Below are 20,558 nucleotides of genomic sequence, written 5' to 3' on the forward strand. Positions count from 1 at the left end.
GGCTATGTCATGGCTCCAGTTCAGTTTCCTTCAAGGTTGCTTGGACTATGTGCAAAAGATATTACAAAACTATGCCAGGAAAAAAACAATTTTAGCTTTTTATTACTTCTATGGGTCAAATGTCATTGTCTGGCAATTTATCACTGTATCTCTGCTCAGAAATATGAATGATGGAGGTTCTTTGCTTGGGCCATTCATTCCAGTTCCTATGCCTGGACTCTTGCACTGCAATAAACAGCCTCCTCGCTTCCCAGTGAGGATGTCAAAGCAATTCTGCACTTGTCTGAGCCCAGGACAGAAGCAAGGAAAAACAATGTTAGAACAAGGATTTTGTGAATGCTTGGGCTGCCTTGTACAAGTATAGGGCTTGTTTTCTGGACTCTGGCATGAGCTCTACTTACACCAAGAGCAGTTCTGTGAAGATCAGTTACTGTGACCTTGCTCCATGTCCCTCCCACACCCACGGGTCCCTGTGGCTTACCCTCTGCTTCAGGTAGGTTCAGAGCTGAAGGTGCCCTGGGGCCAGGGCTGCCAAGTGCTGCTCTGAGATTTCTGTCCTTGAAGGCAACAACCTCAGTGTGGCAAGGGATGTATCTGCTTAAAAGAATTAACAAAGCAGCCACAGAGAGAAACTGCTTCTTAAGGAAGTGCTTTAACCCAAACAGACGGGTTGCCCAGTGCCACAAGCCAGCGTGCTCCACACTCACAGCATTCACACCCCGGCCCACGACTGGCACCGCACACCCAGGCTGGCGGGTGGCACCAGCCTGAGCCACGGCAGCATGGGCAGAGGTGCCCCAAGGCTGCACCGGGGAATGGCTCCCCTGGCACATCCCGTCAGCTCAAGGTGCTGCACTGGACATGACAACCAGAATGTGACCCTGTGGAGCCACTGCGCTGGGTAGCAGTGCCCATGGAGGGCTTAGAGAGGCGGGAGGAGTTTAAGGATGCTCATCACAGACTCCCTCAGGCCCCTTTACTCAGTCCTCACCACAGAGGCAGGAATATCAGGTGGCTGCTGGACTGAAGGGGCTCTGGAGGAGCTGGGGGAATAATCCTTCTATGGGCACCTGTGCCATGGTGGGAGCATGCAGAGCCTTCCGTGACAGTCTGGGAGAGCCAAAGAGACTGCATCTCCTGGAAACACCTTCCCCCTCAGCTTATTGATCCCTTTAAGGCTATCAAGAGACTTGGAGGGCAAGCACACCCTGTAGGGAAGTCACGTTGAGTTTTCCGAAGGAAATCATATTTATCCACTATTTTGACCCTTTATTCGACCTTCTGCTTTACTTGTCTATTACAAACTTCAAGCTTGCAGGGCCTGCAGCCTTTGTCATTCACTGCATCAACCCTTTTGCTAAGCTGATAAAGCTGCATCTTCAAACTCCTCAGGCTCTTTTGGCCCCATGTCTCTTCCTGGATCAGCTCCTCTTGATGCTGATCCTGGCTTGCTGTGTAATCTCCAGGAAGCAGCTTACTGCCAGAAAGCAATGGCTCGAGGAAAAGCAGCAAGAAAGGCTGTCATCAAAGAGCAGAGCCCCCTGCAGAAAGACTCGGCACCAACCCACCCCCTGAACACTCACATGGCAGCCAGCCCTGCCCTGGACCCATGCCTGCAGCGCATTCCAGCTCCTTCTGCTGTTGTTTCTTACCAAATTGAAGAACTCTTCCCCATGGCTCTGGAGACATGAGAGGTCACCTCAACAAAAGCAAGAGGGGTCCTGCAAAATGAGGGATAGCAGGTCATGTGTGAGGGCAAAGCAGGCTGTCCTGCATCTGAAAGAGCAAGAAATGGATTTGGTGTGGGTTTAAGTGATGCAGCAGATCTTTCCTTACTGAGCTTGGCATTCTCCACCACATGTCAGATAGCAAAGCATGGGAAGATGTCTGCTTGGACTCACAAGGAGAGCAACAGGAGAAAAAACAAGCGATACATGGTCATCCATGGAGAAGGGCAGCTGGAAGGCCAGGGAGGAACTGAAACAGACGTGGGCTGGGAACGTCACCCACTGGTGAGCATGGAGGGTGGGAGGAAGAAGCTATTGATGGAGACTGGGAGCTTGGGGGTAGCACCTGCTGGGAAGAGAAGAGTCATTGCCATAATAGGACTGGAGCAAGCTTGTCATGCCCCTCTTGCAGAACATGACTCGAGTTTATCCTGCTTGGAGCATCTTCTGCAGGGACATGTGGATCTGTGTTACAGTGCGTGGAGATGGTTATTGCAAAGCCACTTTATTTATGGTGGTTTTATTGGCAGGGGAGTGGGAGTACAATACAATTTTAGCCACTCTGATGTCTCTATCTCCCTTACATCCCACCTCCATTCCTAGAGCAGCTTTTTCTTCAAATTTCATGATTCCTTGAACTGCACACGGGACTTTCTGTACCTGAAATGGTACAGGATCAGTTGGATGGTCTTTCTGAGCAGGGTCACATATGGCCAGTTTTGGGAGAGCTGATGACTGTAGGTCTCTACCACCATTCCCAGTCCTGGCCCCCAGCAGCTGCGGGCATTAGGATCTCTTTGCATATGGCAGGAATGGGATAGGGCCGAGATCTGCTCAGCTGGGATGAACTTGAGCATGAAGAACGATGCACTTCTCAGTGAGTGCTGCAGGATCCAGTGCCCAAGATGGGTAGGGCAGGACGTGGAGCGTTTCAGACAGACCCTGCTAGAGATTGGAGGAGTCCCCAGGGCTGTTGGGTCCTGGACCACCGCTCCGCTGTGCTCCACTGCTCCAGCTAACGCAGATCTCTCCCACCGGTGCTATCCACCAGACCAGACAGCCCTTCCCAAACACACCCAGAGAGCGCTGCTGTCTCTTCCTGTCCTTTTCAGATATTTCGGGTATTTGTGGCAACCTCTCCTGTTTATATAACAAAGCCACAGCCCTGTGTTTGTGGCACCATATCCATGGTAACCCTAATATAGCATGCACAGGCAACTACATTGCATTAGGTGGCTCAGCTGCGGCAGCACCAGGGAAGGAGTTTCTCTGGGCTGCTGAGCTGTGTGAGCAGCCCGGTGCAAGGGGCCTGGCAATGGCGCTCTCCTGTCAGTAACTTTGGCCTTTCTCCTGCTCTTCCATCCCCAGCTCACCATGACAAGGTGCTGGGCACAGCCACCCCAACCATCTGCACTGTGGCCCAAGGCGCAGGTGACACAGAGACATGTGCTTCTGCTGGGCAAATGGAAAGTCAGATTTTCAGCCCAGAACCCTCTTGGTGCACAATGAAGCCAAGGAGCAGCCTCCAAACCCCTTCTGATGGGAACAGGACTGAGCAAAAGTGATCCTTTTAAAAGGATAATAAACAATTCTCCTGCCTCACAAGCAATTCCTGTGAGCCACAGGGCTGGTCCAGCCTCTACAGCTCTGGAGTGAAGGGTGGATCTGGCCAGGGAAATTGCACAGAGCACTGATCAGGGCCAGGGGCTCTGCACAGCTGCCTATCCATGTGAGCATCTCCTGTACATGCCAGCCCTCTCTTCCCCCTCCTCATATCATGACAGGTCCAGCCTGAGCCAGACACTGCCAAACATCATCAGCGCTGAGGCAGATTCGATCCTGGCCCTGGCTGGCTGCAGACGGGGGCTTCGAACAGCAGAGCCCTGGGGCAGGAGAGCTGCATGGCAGACAGCAGCATCCCTTCCCTTCCTTCCCTCCCTGCCCTCGCCCAAATTGAATTTCCATTTGTTAGCAAGGCAATGGATTATAGCTCGGAGGGGTGCTGCCTGCTTCAATCTCTAATTTGTGCGTCAGTTGTGTTTAAACCCACTTACCTGTAAGTCAGTGTCTGTTCCAGGCAGGCAGCCCTCGCCTCCTGCCGAGGGAGGCAGCTGCTTCCCGAGCTCCCTGTGCATACACCAGGCACTGCTGCTCCCGGGCTCTGGAAACCACCACTCATCTCCCTTTAGGGCTGGCTTTGCACCCAGGGTCCTGTGGCAGTGAAAGGCCAAGGCAGTCGCAGCACGTCACCAGGAGGGTCTGGATGTGCAGCTCTGCAGAGGATGGGGCCAGCAACACGTGAAGGGGATTAACACTGGTGCTGGGGTTCATGTGCCTGAGGACTCAGTGACCACTGTCCATTAGAAACAGCCCTTCCCCAGGGCTCGCAGTGTGTGTCAGGTATTCCCTGTGCGTTACTGCACCTTTAGCTCTTTTCTGTGGAGGTTTTGGCAGGCTCTAGGGTTGTGGAGGACATCTGAGTCTGTCTCCAGCACAGGATGCTCCTGTGCTACCTCCAGCCATGCTGGCATTAGCTAGGGCAAAAGGAGAGGGGCCGGACCCACGGCTCCCATCCCACAGCCTCCCCTGTGCTGCCCCAGCAGTGGGATGCAGCTCTGCACCAGCCCTGGGCAGCCAGAGTCAGGAAACCGGCCTGTCTACATCTCATTGAAGTCTTAAAATAAACACCAGGAGCAATGAGGAGAAAGCTGGATCCTTGCTCTGCACCCGGATTTGTGAGCGCTCACTGGGGAGAAACTGAAAGGGGGACAGAGATATACGTATTTTTTTTCCTCTTTAAATAAAGTCCCACTGCTTATCTGCAAAGTTCAGCTGTTTTCAAGCTGACCTGCCCATGTTTTGCTGTTCCGCTGCAAATCCCTTCTGTAGAGGAACGCTCGGGAGCTCCACTCACACACGCCAGCACCCTGGGGTTCCATCTCTAATAGGCGGAGGCAGAACACATTAGTAAACGACCCCCCCATATCCCCCAGTGAGGATCACTTGCCTTCCTACCGTGCTGGCAGCTCAGCTTCTTTACAATGAGGACACAAAGCCAAGAGAGGAGTGGGTGAATCTGTGCTCGGAGGTCAGAATGGGACAAGGCAAAAATCTGTTCTCGGGGGTTTGTAACTCAGGCAGACGCCTGCCTGAGCAGGCAGGGCCGCAGGACAAGGCACCTCCATCTGACACCTTCACACCAGGATCCTGGAGCACAGCAGGTCCAGGGGTGAGCTCAGGAGCCTCAGGAAGAGAGGGGGACGCTGCCTCCTCGCTCAGGAGGTGAGCGGGGGTGCAGAGCCAGCTCCTCGCTGTGAGCCCGGGGCACAGTGGGGCTCAGTTCACACCTCCCACAGACGTGGTGCCAGGAGCCTTCCCAGCAGCTCTAATGACCTCCTGCACATCCCGCTACCCGGACATGGGCTTTTAGAGGTGACAGAGCAGCATGAGAGCTGGTGTGGGGCTGTGCTGTGCGCTGGGGTCACTGCACCCGTGGGGCAAGCGATGGGGTGAGGGACGTGCTCACTGGGGAGAGAGCAGCTCCCAGTTCTCTCTGCTTTGGCCTTTTGCCTGATAAAGCTAATGACAGACCAAAACCTCTTCCCAGCAGGTCACTTGACAAGGAGAGACACTCCGGATCAATTGCTGCATTCCTGAGCAATGGTTGTGTCTTAGGACAGTAAAACCTCATTGAAATTAACATGGAGATGCACTCACTGACGACTCATTAAAACACCCGGGCACTGAGCTGGATCTATTTCCCCTCGTTACACAGGGCTGGGAAACGTGGATCTGCCCCCATGACATTGCTGCAAGGACCACAAGTGAAACCCAAGACGCAGAGAGGACTGGAGGGGACTCCGCATGGAAGGCATCCGAGAGCATCACTTATCACGTGAGCGGCATTAATAAAACAAGACCACAAACTCAGAGACTAAAGCAAGGCGAGTATGTGCATCAAGGAGCTAGAGGCAGTTCATTACCATTCCAGTTAATGTAGAAAAGCTAATAACCAAAAGAGAATACATCAGCCCTTAAACAAACGAGAAGGGGAGGGGGAAGAGACAAAAGGCACCTTTAAACTGCCAAAGTCCCATCTGTTACAGAAGCAAAGACATAACAAATATTTAACCTCTCTGAAGGTGCAGGTAGGTTGGACCTTGAGGGGAGTTTGAGGGAAATGAGTGTTTTCTCTGGCATTTAGCTCTGCAGGGAAAATATTCCAAACACTGTCAATATTACTTGATGCCTGGGAGCTCAGACAAGGTCCTGCGTGTGATCAGGGCTCCTTTTGCTAATTACATTTTTAGAAAGCAGAAGAGCAAATCTCAAAGCCTGCAGCATCTCCCATTTGCCTTCCTATTCCTGAGATACTCAACATCAGGGGATAATTATTGAAGTAATCAGTGCAGGGCAGATATTCTCTCCTTGTCCCATTCTAGAGTAATCTGAGAGGGGAAGCACATCCTAAAGAGCTGCCTGGGGCAGCACTGCTGAGTCCTTGTTTCTCCCAGGTGGTCTGAAGGGTGAAATCTGGGCACTGCAAAGCCCTCTGTTGAGGAGACAGGGGAGAGGAGCAGCCGGGAGCTGCCATGCAGGAGGCTGAGAAGAATAGAACTCAGTGCCTGTGGCAGTTACTAACCAAAATTGTCATTTTTCCACCTGGAAAAGTAAACTGAGTTCCTGAGGAGCCCTCCAGAGGCAATGCATCCCCATGGGGTATTGTGGTGGGGTCTGACTCCCCCCAGTCTGGCCACCTTTCCATAAGTGATCCCAGTTGGGATCTGTGGCTGGGATGCTCCTGGGGCTATCCCAGAGCTCTTGCCCCTCTGAGCGCAGGCAGGGCCAGCTGTGGAGCTGGGCAGGAGGCAGCACAGGCAGGGCAGAGATGTCCACGCAGGGCTCAGCAAGAGCAGCCTGCGAGTAAACAGCCCTTTCCAGCCACTAAGGAAGATTTAAGAGTGAATAACATCAGCCCAGTCAAATTCAATTGCTATTGATAATGTCCATGTGCAATTAGAGCCAATTAAGGGGAAGCAGCAAATGACAAGTGTTTGGCCAGGAGGTGGGGGGTCAATAGAACAGTCCAATTTCCCAACAACCAAATGCAATTAAGGTCTCTCACTTACCCAGCTTGCCCAGGAGGGCCAGCACATAAATGGGCAAAGCCAGGCGTGCGGGTGCCATCCTGCCCAGCATGCAGACCTCCGGGAGCAAGCCCTGCTCCTGTCCCAGCTTCAAGCTGCGGGAAGTGGCATCCATGTACTTCACCATGATCGCGGTGTTCCTGGTCATCTTGGTGGTGGCCCTGCAGGGCTGGGCGCCCCGTGGGAGTGATTTTCCCTACAAGGTGCCCCTGGATCCCCAGGGGCTGCTGGAGCTCTCCTGGAACGTCAGCTATCCCAAGCAAGCCGTGCATTTCCAGCTCCTTGTCAGGGACCTGCAGTTCGGGCTCCTCTTCGGAATGTCAGACAGGGGCGAGTTTGAGAACGCAGACCTGGCCGTGCTCTGGAGCGATGGGCACAACTCCTACTTTGGGGTGAGTCGCTGTGTCTTTGCACAACTGCTTTGGGGTTGCCTCCCCGCAGGTGAATCTGGCTTGTGGTTTGGAAGCAGTGCTGGTCCAGGGCACGGCACACGCTGGACCACTGCTGCTGCTCAGGTGGAAGGGATCCCGAAGGGGCTGGAGGTTTCTATGCCAGAGGGACCCACAGATCAGGTCTGCACTATGGGCTTGGCATGGGATCTTAAATCAGAGAAAGAATAAATACAGCAACACACCAGCAAGGCAGAGTGGAGCCAGAGCCTGGGTGTCTCTGCTGCGCGTAGGTCAAAGAGCTACCGGTGGCTGTGCAGACCAGCTCACACGTGCACACAGGGTGAGTCCAACAACACCCTGGTTCACTCGTGGGCTGTGGTCAGTCACAGTAAAAGCTAACCACAGCTCCCATTAATGACACTGAGCCAGTGCAGGAGTCACCAGCCAGAGGCTGCTCCTGCCACGGCCGCAGGGATGGGCAGGACATGGAAAACAGCTCCAGTGCCTGCAGCAGCGTTACCAGGAACCCCACGTGCAAACACCTCTGGGCACCCTGCAAACGCCTGGTGCAGTCCAGGGACACACAGCTCATTTTGCTGTTTGATGTGACAGTGCTGCTGCAACCCCCGTCCTGCCTGGCACTGGTGGCTTGGCCAGGGTCATGGTTGCTTTGTCTTCCCGCTGGGGTGGCAGTTGCAGGTACAACCCCTGCTCTCCAGCAGCTCCCTGTCCCCAGAGCACCACATAAGGATTCATTGCAACCGTGCCTGGCTGCAGAAAGCAGTTCACATTTTTCCGCATGTAAGGCTTTCCAGTAAGTTAAATTTTACCTCTCTACTTACTTCAAATTAACCATAAAACACATTCTTTCACCATCAGCCGCAGTGTGAGCTGCAGCGTAATGAAAGGATGAAAAGAAGGGCTTATTATCTGTACTGTTTTCCTGCTAATTACCAGCATTCCGGTTGTGTGGTGGCTCAAATGCTACAGTATTTCACAGAATCATGTAAAAAACCCAAAAAGGATCATTTTTAATCTGCTTTCATGTGCTCATTGAATGACAAACACCACTGCATTAAGCACTGGGCAGCATTTGGGCTTTCTCTTTTGGCTGGTGAGCAGCATCAGCATCCTGCAAGGAGGTTTCTGTAAGTCTTTCCAATCCTGGTTTTCTCTCTCCAAACAGCCTTTCTTCTGGACAAGTACGTCAGCTTTTTAAAAGGATCCAAATTTGCTTAACCCCCCCATGTATTATGAGATCAATTTGCACACCATATTCCTATGTAGACAAATGTCATGCTAGTTTCATGTAGCTGATTTCACTCTCCCCCTCTAAGGACAATATGTTCTCGAAAAATCACTCTACACTTCTGGCTGAAATGGAGCCAAGATGCTTTATTCTTTTTTCCTTCTGTTTGTTCCCTAAGATAAGAGAACCGGTCCCACTCGTGTACATCCAGTGAGGTACTTCCTAGGTGCTTTCTCTCTGTAAACCAAAGATATCAATGGGTGACGCAAAAGAACGAGACAACAGCATTGTTCAGATCCAAATTATTGCATGATTTCATATCCCAAACCTTCAGAGGAGCACAGGAGTAACCTACTGCTCTGCTTCTCCATGTGGCTTTGTCACCATCATCACCAGCGAGCAGTTCTGGGGAGGCCATGCTGGGCTGCCGGGAGCATCTGGCCACAACAAATGAAGGATTTTGATGTGGCAGTTTCTAGGGTGACACTGCAGCCCAGCAAGGGTCTGAGTTTGAACTGGGAGCACTTTGTGGCAGGGGTCTCGCAGAGCACATCAACCCCTGCGGGTCCCTCCCCAGCCAAGGACACTCAAACCACAGCACAGACCGACGTAACACCTCCCCGTGTCCCTCCGGGCTTTCCCCAGGTGCACCTCAACTTGGGAAGGTCTTTCTGCAGCCTGTCGCTGCTGGGTCACCTCTTTCACAGGGCTCCCGTGGCGGGGGCCATGGGCTGCTGGACCGAGGCTGGGGGGAAGCGAAACACAGGCTCCCTCCGCCCTGGGACGTGGAGGGTGAGCAGGACTCAAGGTGCAGTGCTGCCGGTGGTCAGCGCCTGGTTCCCACTGAGCGCGTGCTCTTCCTCCCACAGGATGCCTGGAGCGATGCCCAGGGGCAGCTCCACATGGACTCACAGCAGGACTACCAGCTCCTTGGGGCCTGGAGGGCTCCTGAGGGGCTCTACCTCCTCTTCAGAAGAGCCTTCAGCACCTGTGACCCCAAGGACTATCTCATAGAGGTACGGCACCACCCTGGGCAGAGCTCTGAACCCAACCTGCATGGTTGTACCTGATCAGTGCTTTGTTTCAGGCACAGCATCAGGTGTTTGCGCTGTCTAGGGCAGAAGGGAAGCATGCTACAGATGTCAGTCCTGGGACATGAGTAATGTTTGGAAGGATCTATTTACAACCCCTTATAAACCTCTATAAAGCGTAGATTTTAGCTCATTTGCATCATCCCCTCCTGTTAAGCATGTGTTAGGTCTATATAAATACCCTCCTGCATCACTCTGGTTTGCAGTCTGGAGCCAACTGTTTGGAGTGTTACAAAAAGGTGTTGGTGGTGTTCAATGAGAGGCAAAGAGGGGTATGGCAGGAGCTGGAGGCAAGCGGAACTGCTGCTGTGCACTTGCGTGTGGTTTGGGGTCTGCGTTCCCCACTCACCTGTGAGATGGGATATGGAAAAACCTTCCGAGCCGAGACGTCAAAGAGCTTCAGGGTCTCAGCCATGTACCCGGGTGCAGGCAGGAATCGGTGCAAGGCTCACTGCAGATGAAAGCCTTTGGTGGGCAGGATATTTTAAAGCCAGCGTGGGCACAGAGCACTCTCGACTTTCTGTTGCTGGTTTTCAGAAGCTTGTCTGTGGCGAGAAACGTCTACCGCCTGCCAAAACAGAGAGCCCTGGAAGGGAAAAACCTGCTGTGTGAACTGGGAAAAGACTTGCAGGTCTCTGCTCTCTGGTCCTTTAAGGAAAAGTTGTGCTCTTTTTCCTTCCTTTCTGATCTCCTGTCCAGAGCTCACTGGGTTCAGCAGCAACTTCCTTGCTTGCAGTAGGCTTTCGGCAGAGCTTCTTGTGGTACCGCCCAACAGGAGCTGGAGAAAGGGAGGATTTGAAGGAGAAGTTTTGTTTCTGCTGTTCCTCCCCATGTTGCTGCCTGGGGGTGAGGTTGGGGCTGCAGGGTGGTGTGAACCCTGGCGTGGCTGTCCCAGCCTCCAGCTCAGGAGGGATGAGGGGCTCTGACAGAGCAGAGAGGAGATGTTACCTTTACTGATGCTACCCAAGGGAACTTCAGACTCCCAGCTGGTAGGAAACCCTCTGTGATCATGTCAGCCAAAGGAATGCCCTGTCATCTAGTCTTAGGACAGCAAAGTGAACTACTGGTGAGGTCACGTGTCAAAACGTGTCAAGAGGCACATTCCTGGATTCATGACACCAGTGCTGGTGCTGATAGTCCATGCAGTTCATGATCCTGCATGAAAAACTGCCTGATACATTTTGCTCTCCCTTCAGGATGGCACCGTGCACCTCATCTATGGGATCCTGGAGAAACCGGTCCGTTCCCTCCAAGCCATCAACATCTCTGCCATCCACAGGGGACTGCAGAGGGTACAGCTGCTAAAGCCCAACATCACCATCCCCGAGCTGCCCAGTGACATGAAGACCATGGAGATAACAGCCCCTGACATTGTCATTCCCAGCCAGGAGACAACCTACTGGTGTTACATGGCAGAGCTCCCACATGGCTTCCCCAAGCACCACATTATCATGGTAAGAGGCAGGAGAAGGGGGTTACCTTCCCTGGTCCAGATCGGCCACCGGGTTCACATTCAGCTACACTGCCAAGTTCAGCTCTTCCCCACCCTTTCACAGGGAAGCTTTCAGACCCAAACATGTTCCCAGCATGGTACCAAACCATTTCCCAGAGCCATCCCACTAGCCAGTAGCACCCTTACATCTCCTGGAGAGCCCAGAATGGGTGACAGATTGGTGACTTTCCACCCGGCACAGTGAGCAAGTACCAGAGCAGGCTCAACGCAGCTCCCCTACAAAGCTGATCCCTGCAGGAGGCAGAGCTGTAGCTGTCAGGGCGGACTCGCAGCAGGATCATGGCACACAGGGAGCCGTGCAGGCAGGGTCATGACACACAGGGAGCCATGCAGGCAGCCTGGGCCCAGGGAAGGGCAGGGTGAGGTTGGTCTGAGGCCCATCTTGAGCTGCTGGCAGAGCATCGATAGCATCGGTCGCCCTGTCCAGGCTCAGGGGGTGCCCTCGCTCACCCAGGGCCAAAGAACACAGTGGGAGAGGGAGAACCTGACCGAAGTGAGAGCGTAGCCATTTACAGGGTAGAGACGATGCTGCAGAGGAAAACTGGGGAGGAGGATTTTCTCTGTAGCAGATGGTGTGAAATGAATCATCTGTGTGTAAGTGAAAAGTGCGTAACTCCTGCTCCCTTCCCGCTGCTGCAGACCATGTCTGCAGCTGGTGCTTTTAGCCAGAGCCCTTCCTTGGGCTTGTTTAAAGTTTCTTTCTACCCTAAATCCCCCTCTGTGCCCCAAGCAGCTGCTGGCTATAATCAAACCCCAGTAGCTGCGGGCACAGGTACTGCAAGGGGGCGAGGACCCTCTGCAGGAAACTACAATGTCCTCAGGGTCACCCCAGCCCTGAAACCTGGCAAAGGGCTCGGCCATCACAAAGCAGACGAAGATCTGCTGCTGCTCAGGTGCAGCACAACCTTCCCTCCCCATTACGCAACAGAAATTGTCGCCGTTCAGTAACGGGCAGCAACATCCCTGCCTCGGGCTTCTGGTGGAGCCTGCACAGGCAGCAGCAACCGGAGATGGGCTCCAGCAAACGGTCTTAATGCCTCCTCCTTGGGTGCTGCTTTGCAGTATGAGCCAGTGATCACGGCGGGCAACGAGGTCTTGGTCCACCACATGGAAGTCTTCCAGTGTGCTGCCGAGTTCGACAGCTTCCCCCACTACAACGGCCCCTGTGACTCCAAGATGAAGCCAGAGCAGCTCAACTACTGCAGGCACGTGCTTGCGGCGTGGGCCATGGGAGCGCAGGTGGGTGCGAGATGGGACCAGCACCGTGAGTGCATTCCTGCTGCCTCCCCACCCTTCCTGCTTGCACCTTGGGATTGCCCCATGCTGGTTGCCCCTTTGGGTGCAGCCCTGCCTGATCTCCCCACCCTCCCCATGAATGGGTCCAAGTTTCCACCTCACCCCAGCCCACCCGCCGCAGGTCAGTGTGATGCCCCTGCTCAGTAGCTATGCCATTGCATGTGCATGTTGGCATGCGTGAAGCCTTTGGAAGCAAGGCCAGCTCTCCAAGCACAGCCAAGAGCACAAGTAATGTCCCTCAGCCCACAGTGGGGGTCAGCATTATGCCCAGACATTTCCCTTTTCAGCCCCGTCCCCAGGAAAGCCATCCCACGTCTCCCCTAACACCCTCCCTCTGCTTCCAGCCTTTCTACTACCCCGAAGAAGCAGGTATTGCCTTTGGTGGCCCAGGCTCCTCCAGATACTTGCGCCTCGAGGTTCATTACCACAATCCCCTGATATTTAAAGGTGGGTGTGCGATGGGTGATGCCTGGTGAGGGGCAGGTAAAGCCAGGGAATGCCACCCTGCTGGGGAGGCTCCACATTCCACACAGGAGAAACCTGACCAAAATCATAGCCAACTTTCTGGAGACCTGAGAGCCCAGACCAGTCCTAGAAGGAGGAATGTATTAAATCCCCACCAGGCTGCTGCCTCTGGGGTCTCAGCAAAGCCATCCTCACTGCAGGTTGCCCACATCCTCCTGCCTGCCCAGCAGCTGGAGGGATGCTTGGGGAAGGGAGCCTGACTGATTCCCAAGGGCAGAAACCTGCCCTGCGCGGTGTTCCTGAAGGGCTGTGATCCAAGGCAACAGCAGTGCCTAGCTGAGCCTCTTAGGGTGTCCCTCCAGGGTCTGTGCAAGGCGGTGGTGGTAGGGCTGAGCTCAGAGCCAGTCACCAGAGAGACAGCAGCAGCCTGCCTGGGATGGGGGAGCTGAGATGTTTCACTGGTGCTCCTGCTTCATAGCATCGTCAGGAGACACATTTGGGAAAAAAAAAAGGATTACAAACAACTCAGTTTCTTCATTAACATAAACCCAAGTAGCTTCTTAACTACCCAAGTGTATTTTTAGGAGACCAGAGCATATGTACTGTAGATCAATCACAGCACATTCAGCAACTCAAGAAGAAACACTTCTATAAATACAGAGCTCACATCTTTCATAATTATTCTGCTTTTGCATGTTGACCAATAGTGTTTCCCCTGTTATTCTTATCCCTGGGTGGCTCCAGCCCAGAAACAGGGAGTTCAGAGCCGGCCGGGCCCCTCCTGACTGACTGATCCTGCTCTTTCCCTTTGCTCACAAAGCTGGGTAGCAAATGGGAGCCAGAGCTTGGCTTTGCATCTCAGCAGAGCTCGCTGCTGCCTCCACCTGCCCCACGGTCCACATATGCCAAGGCACATCACGGGCACAGGGGCTTCTCCAGCTCCCGTCAGCTCCTGAGGGGAGGTTAAATAGAGCTAACTCAAATGCAGGAGGGACCAGAAGCTTTCCAAGTGCAAGGAGTACTTGCTCCTCAGGGATGTCTCCTCCTGCCAGGCCCCCAGTAAATAACAGCACGGCCTTAACTTTTTGGAAGTATCAGTTAAGAAGATGCAATGAGCCATATCTCTGGAGGGTTCTCCAAAGCACTGCCCTGGGCTCTCCAGAGGTACTCCTTATCTTACACTCTTGGGAGAAATTCAGCCTCAGGTTGGTGACCTCTCCAGGGGACCAGGCACGTGCCTGGGGCCACTCAATAGAGACTTGCTTGAAAATACCTGGGATATAAAACTGCACCCCTGAGGAAGCTGCAGGAGAGGCTGGTGCCCATCTCCACCCGCAGCCTTGTCCTCTCACCCGGCAGGGCGCCGCGACTCCTCAGGGATCCGCCTCTATTACACGGCCACCCTGCGTCGCCACGATGCCGGCATCATGGAGCTGGGCTTGGTCTACACGCCGGTGATGGCCATTCCCCCGGGCGAGGACGCCTTCGTCCTCACAGGCTATTGCACCGACAAGTGCACCCAGCTGGTGAGTCCCCATCCTCTCTGCCCTGCTCTGCCTTGGAGAAGAGAGGTCTTTGCCAGGTCCCAGACAGCAGTGATACAGCTCAAAGCTCTGGGCTCCCGATTCCCAGTTTTAAAGTCCCTGAGCCCCTTACTATGAGGTAGCACTGGAAAGAAAAATCTGCCATGTAGAACAAACAGTGAGCAGCTGGTTGGGATGCGCTGAGTCCCCCTCAAAGCAGCTCTCCTGGGGAGCCATCTGCTCTGCTCTCCAGGGTACCATTCCCGTAAAACTTACTGCCAAGCTGGCTGTGCCCCAGTGGTGCTTTCCCCCATGGTGATAGGAACACTGGCATCTGCTACCAAGGAGCTCACCAAGAGCTCTCTCAAAGATGGTTTCAAAATGCCTTCCTTCCTCTCAGGGAAGCTTTAGTAGGTGTTTTTTGTAGGGCCTACCCAAAAGGGATCATTTGTGCCATCCCAAACCCCTGTGGGGGAGCCGGTGTGGGGGCGGCCGGTCCTGAGCACACAACAAGGGGATGCTCCGGAGCGGAGATGGGCGAGGGATGGGGTCAGGGACAGGGGCTTGAGCCATCCTTCCCACAGGCTCTGCCTGCTGCCGGCATCCACATCTTCGCCTCCCAGCTCCACACTCACCTGGCAGGAAGGAAAGTGGTGACGGTGCTGTCGCGGGATGGGCGGGAGCGGCAGGTCGTGAACTCAGATGATCACTACAGCCCCCACTTCCAGGTATGGGGTCTGCAGGGGCAGGGGGGTCCCACTGCGCATCACCTGTGGGTGCCCTGTGCACAGAGCCACTGCCTCGCCCTGACACGGCCCCTTCCTTCCCTCCAGGATATCCGCATGCTGAAGGAGGTGGTTCCAGTTTTTCCAGTGAGTAGCTCCAAAACCCAGATGGCGCAAAGAGCTTCCCATGACCCCTCAGCCTGAGCCCCCCTTTACATCACCTCATCCCCTCCCCGGCGGGCTGCAGGAGAACAGGATCCCTGTGCCCCCAATCACATCTCCCACCCCTGTGTGGATGCCTCGGGGACACTGGGGCTCATCTCATATGGCACAAAATCGGTGTGTGGGCAAATGAACAGTGCCGGGAGCTAAATGAAGCACCTCATTTAGCTGGGCTTCCTCTAGCAAAGGGAGGCTCCTCGGGGTGTGAGGGTAACCCATGCATGCACTGGAGGTGCCATCTCCTTCCCTGTGGAAGAAGAGCTTTGGCAGAAAATGTGGTGGGAAAGGGTGGTAAAACAGAGGCTGGGCATGCCCCGGGGCTGTGTGGGTGAGAAAGGACCTGGCTGCAGCGTGAAGAGTACCTACAGGAGCCATTGTGCTCCAAGACCTGCTCAAAAGACACAGCACCCATTGAAACCATACCCAGGCTGTGCTTCAGGTTGTCCCTGTGGGCTCCAGCACCGACCGTGCCAGGGAGGCAGTTGTGCCACCAAGTAGGGTCCAGGTCCGGCAGTTCAAAACGCTGCTGGAGTGAACTCTAAGTGAAGACTCTAAGGGAAGTGGGAGACGCCATCCCTGGGGTGCTGCCCCAGGGAATCTCCTGGGCGGTGCAGCCGGCGCTCCGGCGGCACTGCAGCGGTGCTGGAGGGAACAGGCTGCCCCGGGGGCTGCTCCGCTGCGGGGAGCAGAGATCTGCTGCGCTCCGAGCTCCCTGATCAGAGACAGGAGACGCCGCGCTCTGACACCCACACGTGCCTCTGAACCCCGCAGGGTGACGAGCTCATCACGACCTGCACTTACAACACGGAGGACCGGAGCCGAGCCACTGTGGTGAGTGCAGGGTCTGGCCCGTGCTGCACCCCAGGGCTGGGGACGCCCGCTAAACAGGCACCCGCATGAGCCCAGGCTGAATCACAGCCAGAACCCAGGGGGAGGGTGGTAAAAGAGTGAGCCCACAGGGCTCTGCTGCCTGCAGCAGGATGCCAAGGAGCTAATTGAGAAGCAGCATGTGTCACTAATTCCCATCACACGCTCTTCCACTGGGGATTAATTGTAATTAAAGAGAAGTGGCATTTTTTGACAGTTCATGTTATTTTTTTACATAGGCAGTAAAAAAAGAGCCTGTCAGAGGTACCATCAACAGACACAAAGCTAAATATAGCAGAGGGATTATAGGAAATCTGCATTTTACTGTAAAACACACAATCTAGCCTCAAAGCCTGTCCTTGCATAAAAGGCAGATGAGCAGAGCACTGCCCACCCTGCACATGAAGGGGTGCATCTATAGGTGTGTGTGCACATGGGTGTGAGCTCTGAGCCCTAGCAGGGCAGAGCCAGACCCTGGTGTCTGTGCACAGGGAGGGTTCGGCATCCTGGAGGAGATGTGTGTGAACTACGTGCACTACTACCCCCGGACCCAGCTGGAGCTCTGCAAAAGTGCCGTGGATCCGGGCTACCTGCACCGGTACTTCAACCTCGTCAACAGGTACCGGCTGTGCCCAGGGGAGACGGACACGGCAGCACCCTTGGCTTGTGATGCTGGGAAAGAGCTCAGCACGGGCTCTGAGGCCTTGGCTGTGCAGTGGGCATGGGGGCACTTGGGCAGTGCAGGTTCAGGAGCTGGGGCACAGCCCCGCACTCCCCAGCCCCAGCACGGGCAGCCAAACCCAGGGATTTAAGGGGAGAACAGCTGGGAAGGGAGAGCATTCCCAGGAAGAGACTTCCCAGCAAGTGCCAGTGCGTGCAAAGTACTTGTTGTAACCCAAGGCAGACTCCAAGCATCCCTGCCAGGGGAGCAGGCTGCAGCTCACTCACCCACAGGGCAAGGTGCGAGATGCTGCCCTCGCACTGGGTGTCCTGCTCACAGGCAGTCCCAGATCTCCCCATGTCGCTGCCAGCTGTGCTGAGCTCTCCTTGCTCCCAACACCAACTTTGGAGCTGTTCCAGGCTGAGCTTTAAGCAGGGAGAACTTTGACACATCCAGTGCTGACAGGAGACAGCGCCGCTGCCTCTCAGCATCGCGTTTCTCCTACCTTCAGGTTTAACGACGAGGAGGTGTGCACATGTCCGCAGGTCTCCGTCCCACAGCAGTTTTACTCTGTCCCCTGGAACACGTTCAACAGGGATGTGCTGAAATCCCTCTACAGCTTTGCTCCGATCTCAATGCACTGCAACAAATCCTCTGCTGTCCGGTTCCCGGTATGTATGGCGTTACAGGGAGCCCCACAGAGCAACTCCCGGCCTGGGTAAAAGGCAGCTTTTAAAAGCTCAGGACAAGGCTGATCCCAGCGGGCTCAGGGCAGGGAGCTGGAGCTGCTCAGGGAATGCTGTCGGCAGCGGGACACTGAGCCCAGCACTGGTGCTTAGAAGAACCTGGCCGGAGGCACATTGGCTGTGCCCGGCCAGGCTCAGTCAGAGCTGCCTTTGCCTGAGGCGGTTCGGAGGCTGCTGAGCATTTCAGCAGGGCTGGCTCAGAACCAAGGAGAAGCCCGAGGGGGGTTTTGGGGTTCTGGCAAAGCACATCAGGGCCCAGCAGAGCGAGCACATTACTCACAGCACCTGTGCAGCCTCCGAACGCAGCGACCAGGCAGAACGTGAGGGATAAAGGGCTGTGAGATCTTTAAATGAAAACCAGGCCCAGCACTGATGGCCATGACAATGATGGTGGTGAGCATTTCAAACCAGTGATGGTCCCTACCACCATCAGCTCCCAGCACATTCACCAGTGTAACAAACTTACGTGATATGCTACTTCTGCATCCAGTGCTATCCACCACAGCACTGGAGGATGAGGAGCTGACTGTATCAGATCAACAGCTTTCTGCCCTGGTAAATCCCCTTTGGCAAAGTCTGCTTTGAAGGGGCAGAAACCTTTCCAGTCCCTTGGAACCCTTTCCCAGGGACCCAGGCGCTGGAGACCCGGCACCTCTTGGCCATGTAGAGCTCTGCTGCAGGGAAAGGGAAGGTGCAGAAGTTTTGTGCAGCAGCAGAATTATGAGTTAAGCCTCTTAATTATGGCCCAGACACGTCTCCTGACTTCAGAGAGGCTGGGGGGGGGGGGGGGGGGGGGGGGGAGTGGCTGGGAAGCGATTTGAGAAAAGCAGAGCTGATGCCAACACAAATTGGGTCAGGAGCATCGCAGCGAGGGCGAAGGAGCCGAGCTGCCCCTCCTGCTCTGCCGGTGTGTTCAGAGCCAGCCCCGGTTTAAGACATCTCATTTATTCCACACTGCTTCTGCCAAGAGGAAAGCACCAGCTCTAATTAAGCTTGTGGTTTTGCAGTTCAGCGATCCCAAATCTGAGGAGATTTCTGGAAGGATTGAGTGCTGTTAATTACCGAGCAAAACCTCAGGGTAACACTTGCGAGTGGCTGCAGGGACTTTGCTGTCCCCAAGTCTCCTGCACCTACAAGGGCTCGCAGTGAACCCTCTGTACTCTCTACATTCGAATTTCCACTCAAAAGCACTGAAAGCAACTATAAAGACACTATAAATGCCTCTGACCTACCTCAAGGGCTGGTAAGGGGTAAGCACGGGGTTTGGATGCATTGGCAGGGCAGATGGCAGGCTCAGTCTGGGGCCCAGAACTGGAGCAGGCACACTCTGAACACCATTAACTGCTCTTTTGAGCAATAAGGGTGCAGGAAAACAGTTGTTTCTCCAGCCCATGGTCCCCTGCCGTGATGCCCCTCTCCAGTCAGCCCCGTAAGCCCACCACCCTCCACCTTTCCCAGGGTTTGCCCGTTTCACTTGCCATGCAATGAGACATTTCATCTGAACACAACTTCAGCTTCCCTCTTGCTGTGACTCATGGCTCTCGCTCCCCATGCAGAACCCCCCCCTCCTGCTCACACTGCAGCACAGCCAAACCGTGGCATCACCGAACCAGAGCCCAGCCCGAGCCAGCGGTGCCCTCCCAGCCCCTCAGCCAGCCACCAACCTGGACCAACACACAACATCTGGGCTCGATCCTGCCCGGGTGCTCAGCTCTCGGCACTGTCTGACCCTGGCAGATTGCTCCTTGCAGATTCCTCCTTGCGGGGAGCATCGCCAGGACGAGATGCCCCCATGCACACACAGAGCAGGGCTTTTGTCCCAGCTGTGGTCACCTTGAACCCCGATGCCTGTGACAGCCCCGCGGCACCTCACCAGGCTGCTGCATCCTCCTGCTCTGCAGCGGCTGCCCATGAACATGCACGGTGCAAGCGTCGCCTCCGAGCAGCCTTCCTGCTGGCACCTGGGAGACGGCTTTTCAGGGCTGAGCTGAGGCTCGGTGCCACTCCATGGTTTGAGTTGCCTCCATCTGGTTTGGTGGGTAACACTTCCTGGGGTGGAAGCTCCCTAAGGGTGGTGGGTTTGCACAACGCGGTGCGCTGCAGGTGTCTGACCTGCTAAGGGGAGGTGCAGGTGCTTCTACAATACACGTAAATTAGTAACATCTCTTAAGAAAACATCCTGGTTTGGGTGAGAAGAGTCAAAGATCGTTTTTACACGCAGGGAGAAACACAGACTCTGAGTGCCAGAGCCCCGGCTCAGTCTCATGGTGCTGAACTCTCTTGCAGGGTGAGTGGGAGAAGCAGCCGCTTCCCACCATCACCGAGAGGCTGCGGGAGCCGGTCCCACACTGCCCACCCGCCCCGGGGCCTCGGCCTGCGGCCCCCATCCCGCTCGACCTGGGCGAGCTCAGGAGGGACTGACCCAGCGCCTGCTGCTTCCATCCCATGGGGAGCACCTCCAGGCAGAAGCACCCGCGGGAGCGTTGTCCTGTTGCTCTCCCGGATCCCTGCCCACACAGGAGTGCTGGCTGGTGCCCTGGCCCCTGCCTCGGGAGGGGGTTAGGGCTCATGAGCTCGAGTTCGGAATGTACTCTGGAGATGGAAGGCGCTATATTTAGTGTGTTATTAGCAATCCTGGCTCTGAGTAATGCTGCTTTCCGCCCCCAGAATAATAACGTGGAGGTTTGCTATTGTGCCGAACCCAGCGCGGCCCTGGGGAGCGCGGAGAAGCTTGTTTTCCTGCAGAGAAACTGAGGCACAGAGCACAGAGCTGTGTGGGAGCAGCACACAAGCCTTCCCAGCACCCCACAGTCCCATCTAGCCCAGGGTGGCTCCATGGGCACTCTCCCACACTGGCACCTGGAGCAGGGCAGGAGGATGGAGGGAGGGATGCTGTGACACCCCCCAGCACTTGCCTCCCTGCTGCAGGGACCA

At 55.0% G+C, this 20,558-nt stretch overlaps 1 protein-coding gene across 1 annotated transcript; it reads left to right on the top strand.

Moving 5' to 3' along the window:
• Positions 1 to 6,816: 6,816 nt before the first annotated feature.
• DBH (dopamine beta-hydroxylase) lies at positions 6,817 to 20,256 on the top strand. The gene is made up of 12 exons (XM_062640989.1): positions 6,817 to 7,266; positions 9,385 to 9,531; positions 10,803 to 11,060; positions 12,182 to 12,358; positions 12,760 to 12,862; positions 14,240 to 14,406; positions 14,988 to 15,131; positions 15,237 to 15,275; positions 16,122 to 16,181; positions 16,709 to 16,836; positions 17,390 to 17,549; positions 19,911 to 20,256. The coding sequence occupies exons 1-12, from the start codon at positions 6,886 to 6,888 to the stop codon at positions 20,043 to 20,045; spliced, it is 1,899 nt and encodes a 632-aa protein (XP_062496973.1). The 5' UTR covers positions 6,817 to 6,885; the 3' UTR covers positions 20,046 to 20,256.
• Positions 20,257 to 20,558: the final 302 nt, after the last annotated feature.

Source organism: Pezoporus occidentalis, unplaced genomic scaffold (assembly GCF_034315485.1).
Source record: "Pezoporus occidentalis ecotype Australia unplaced genomic scaffold, CSIRO_AGI_Poc_V1 ctg68, whole genome shotgun sequence".
Taxonomy (NCBI): Eukaryota; Metazoa; Chordata; class Aves; order Psittaciformes; family Psittacidae; genus Pezoporus; species Pezoporus occidentalis.

Excerpts from the sequence above, each read along its gene's own strand:
- DBH (XM_062640989.1), top strand. The coding sequence starts at position 6,886 with ATGGGCAAAGCCAGGCGTGCGGGTGCCATCCTGCCCAGCATGCAGACC. Across the intron at positions 12,863-14,239 it reads CAATCCCCTGATATTTAAAG|GGCGCCGCGACTCCTCAGGG; the intron begins GTGGGTGTGCGA and ends CTCACCCGGCAG. Across the intron at positions 15,276-16,121 it reads AGGTGGTTCCAGTTTTTCCA|GGTGACGAGCTCATCACGAC; the intron begins GTGAGTAGCTCC and ends TGAACCCCGCAG.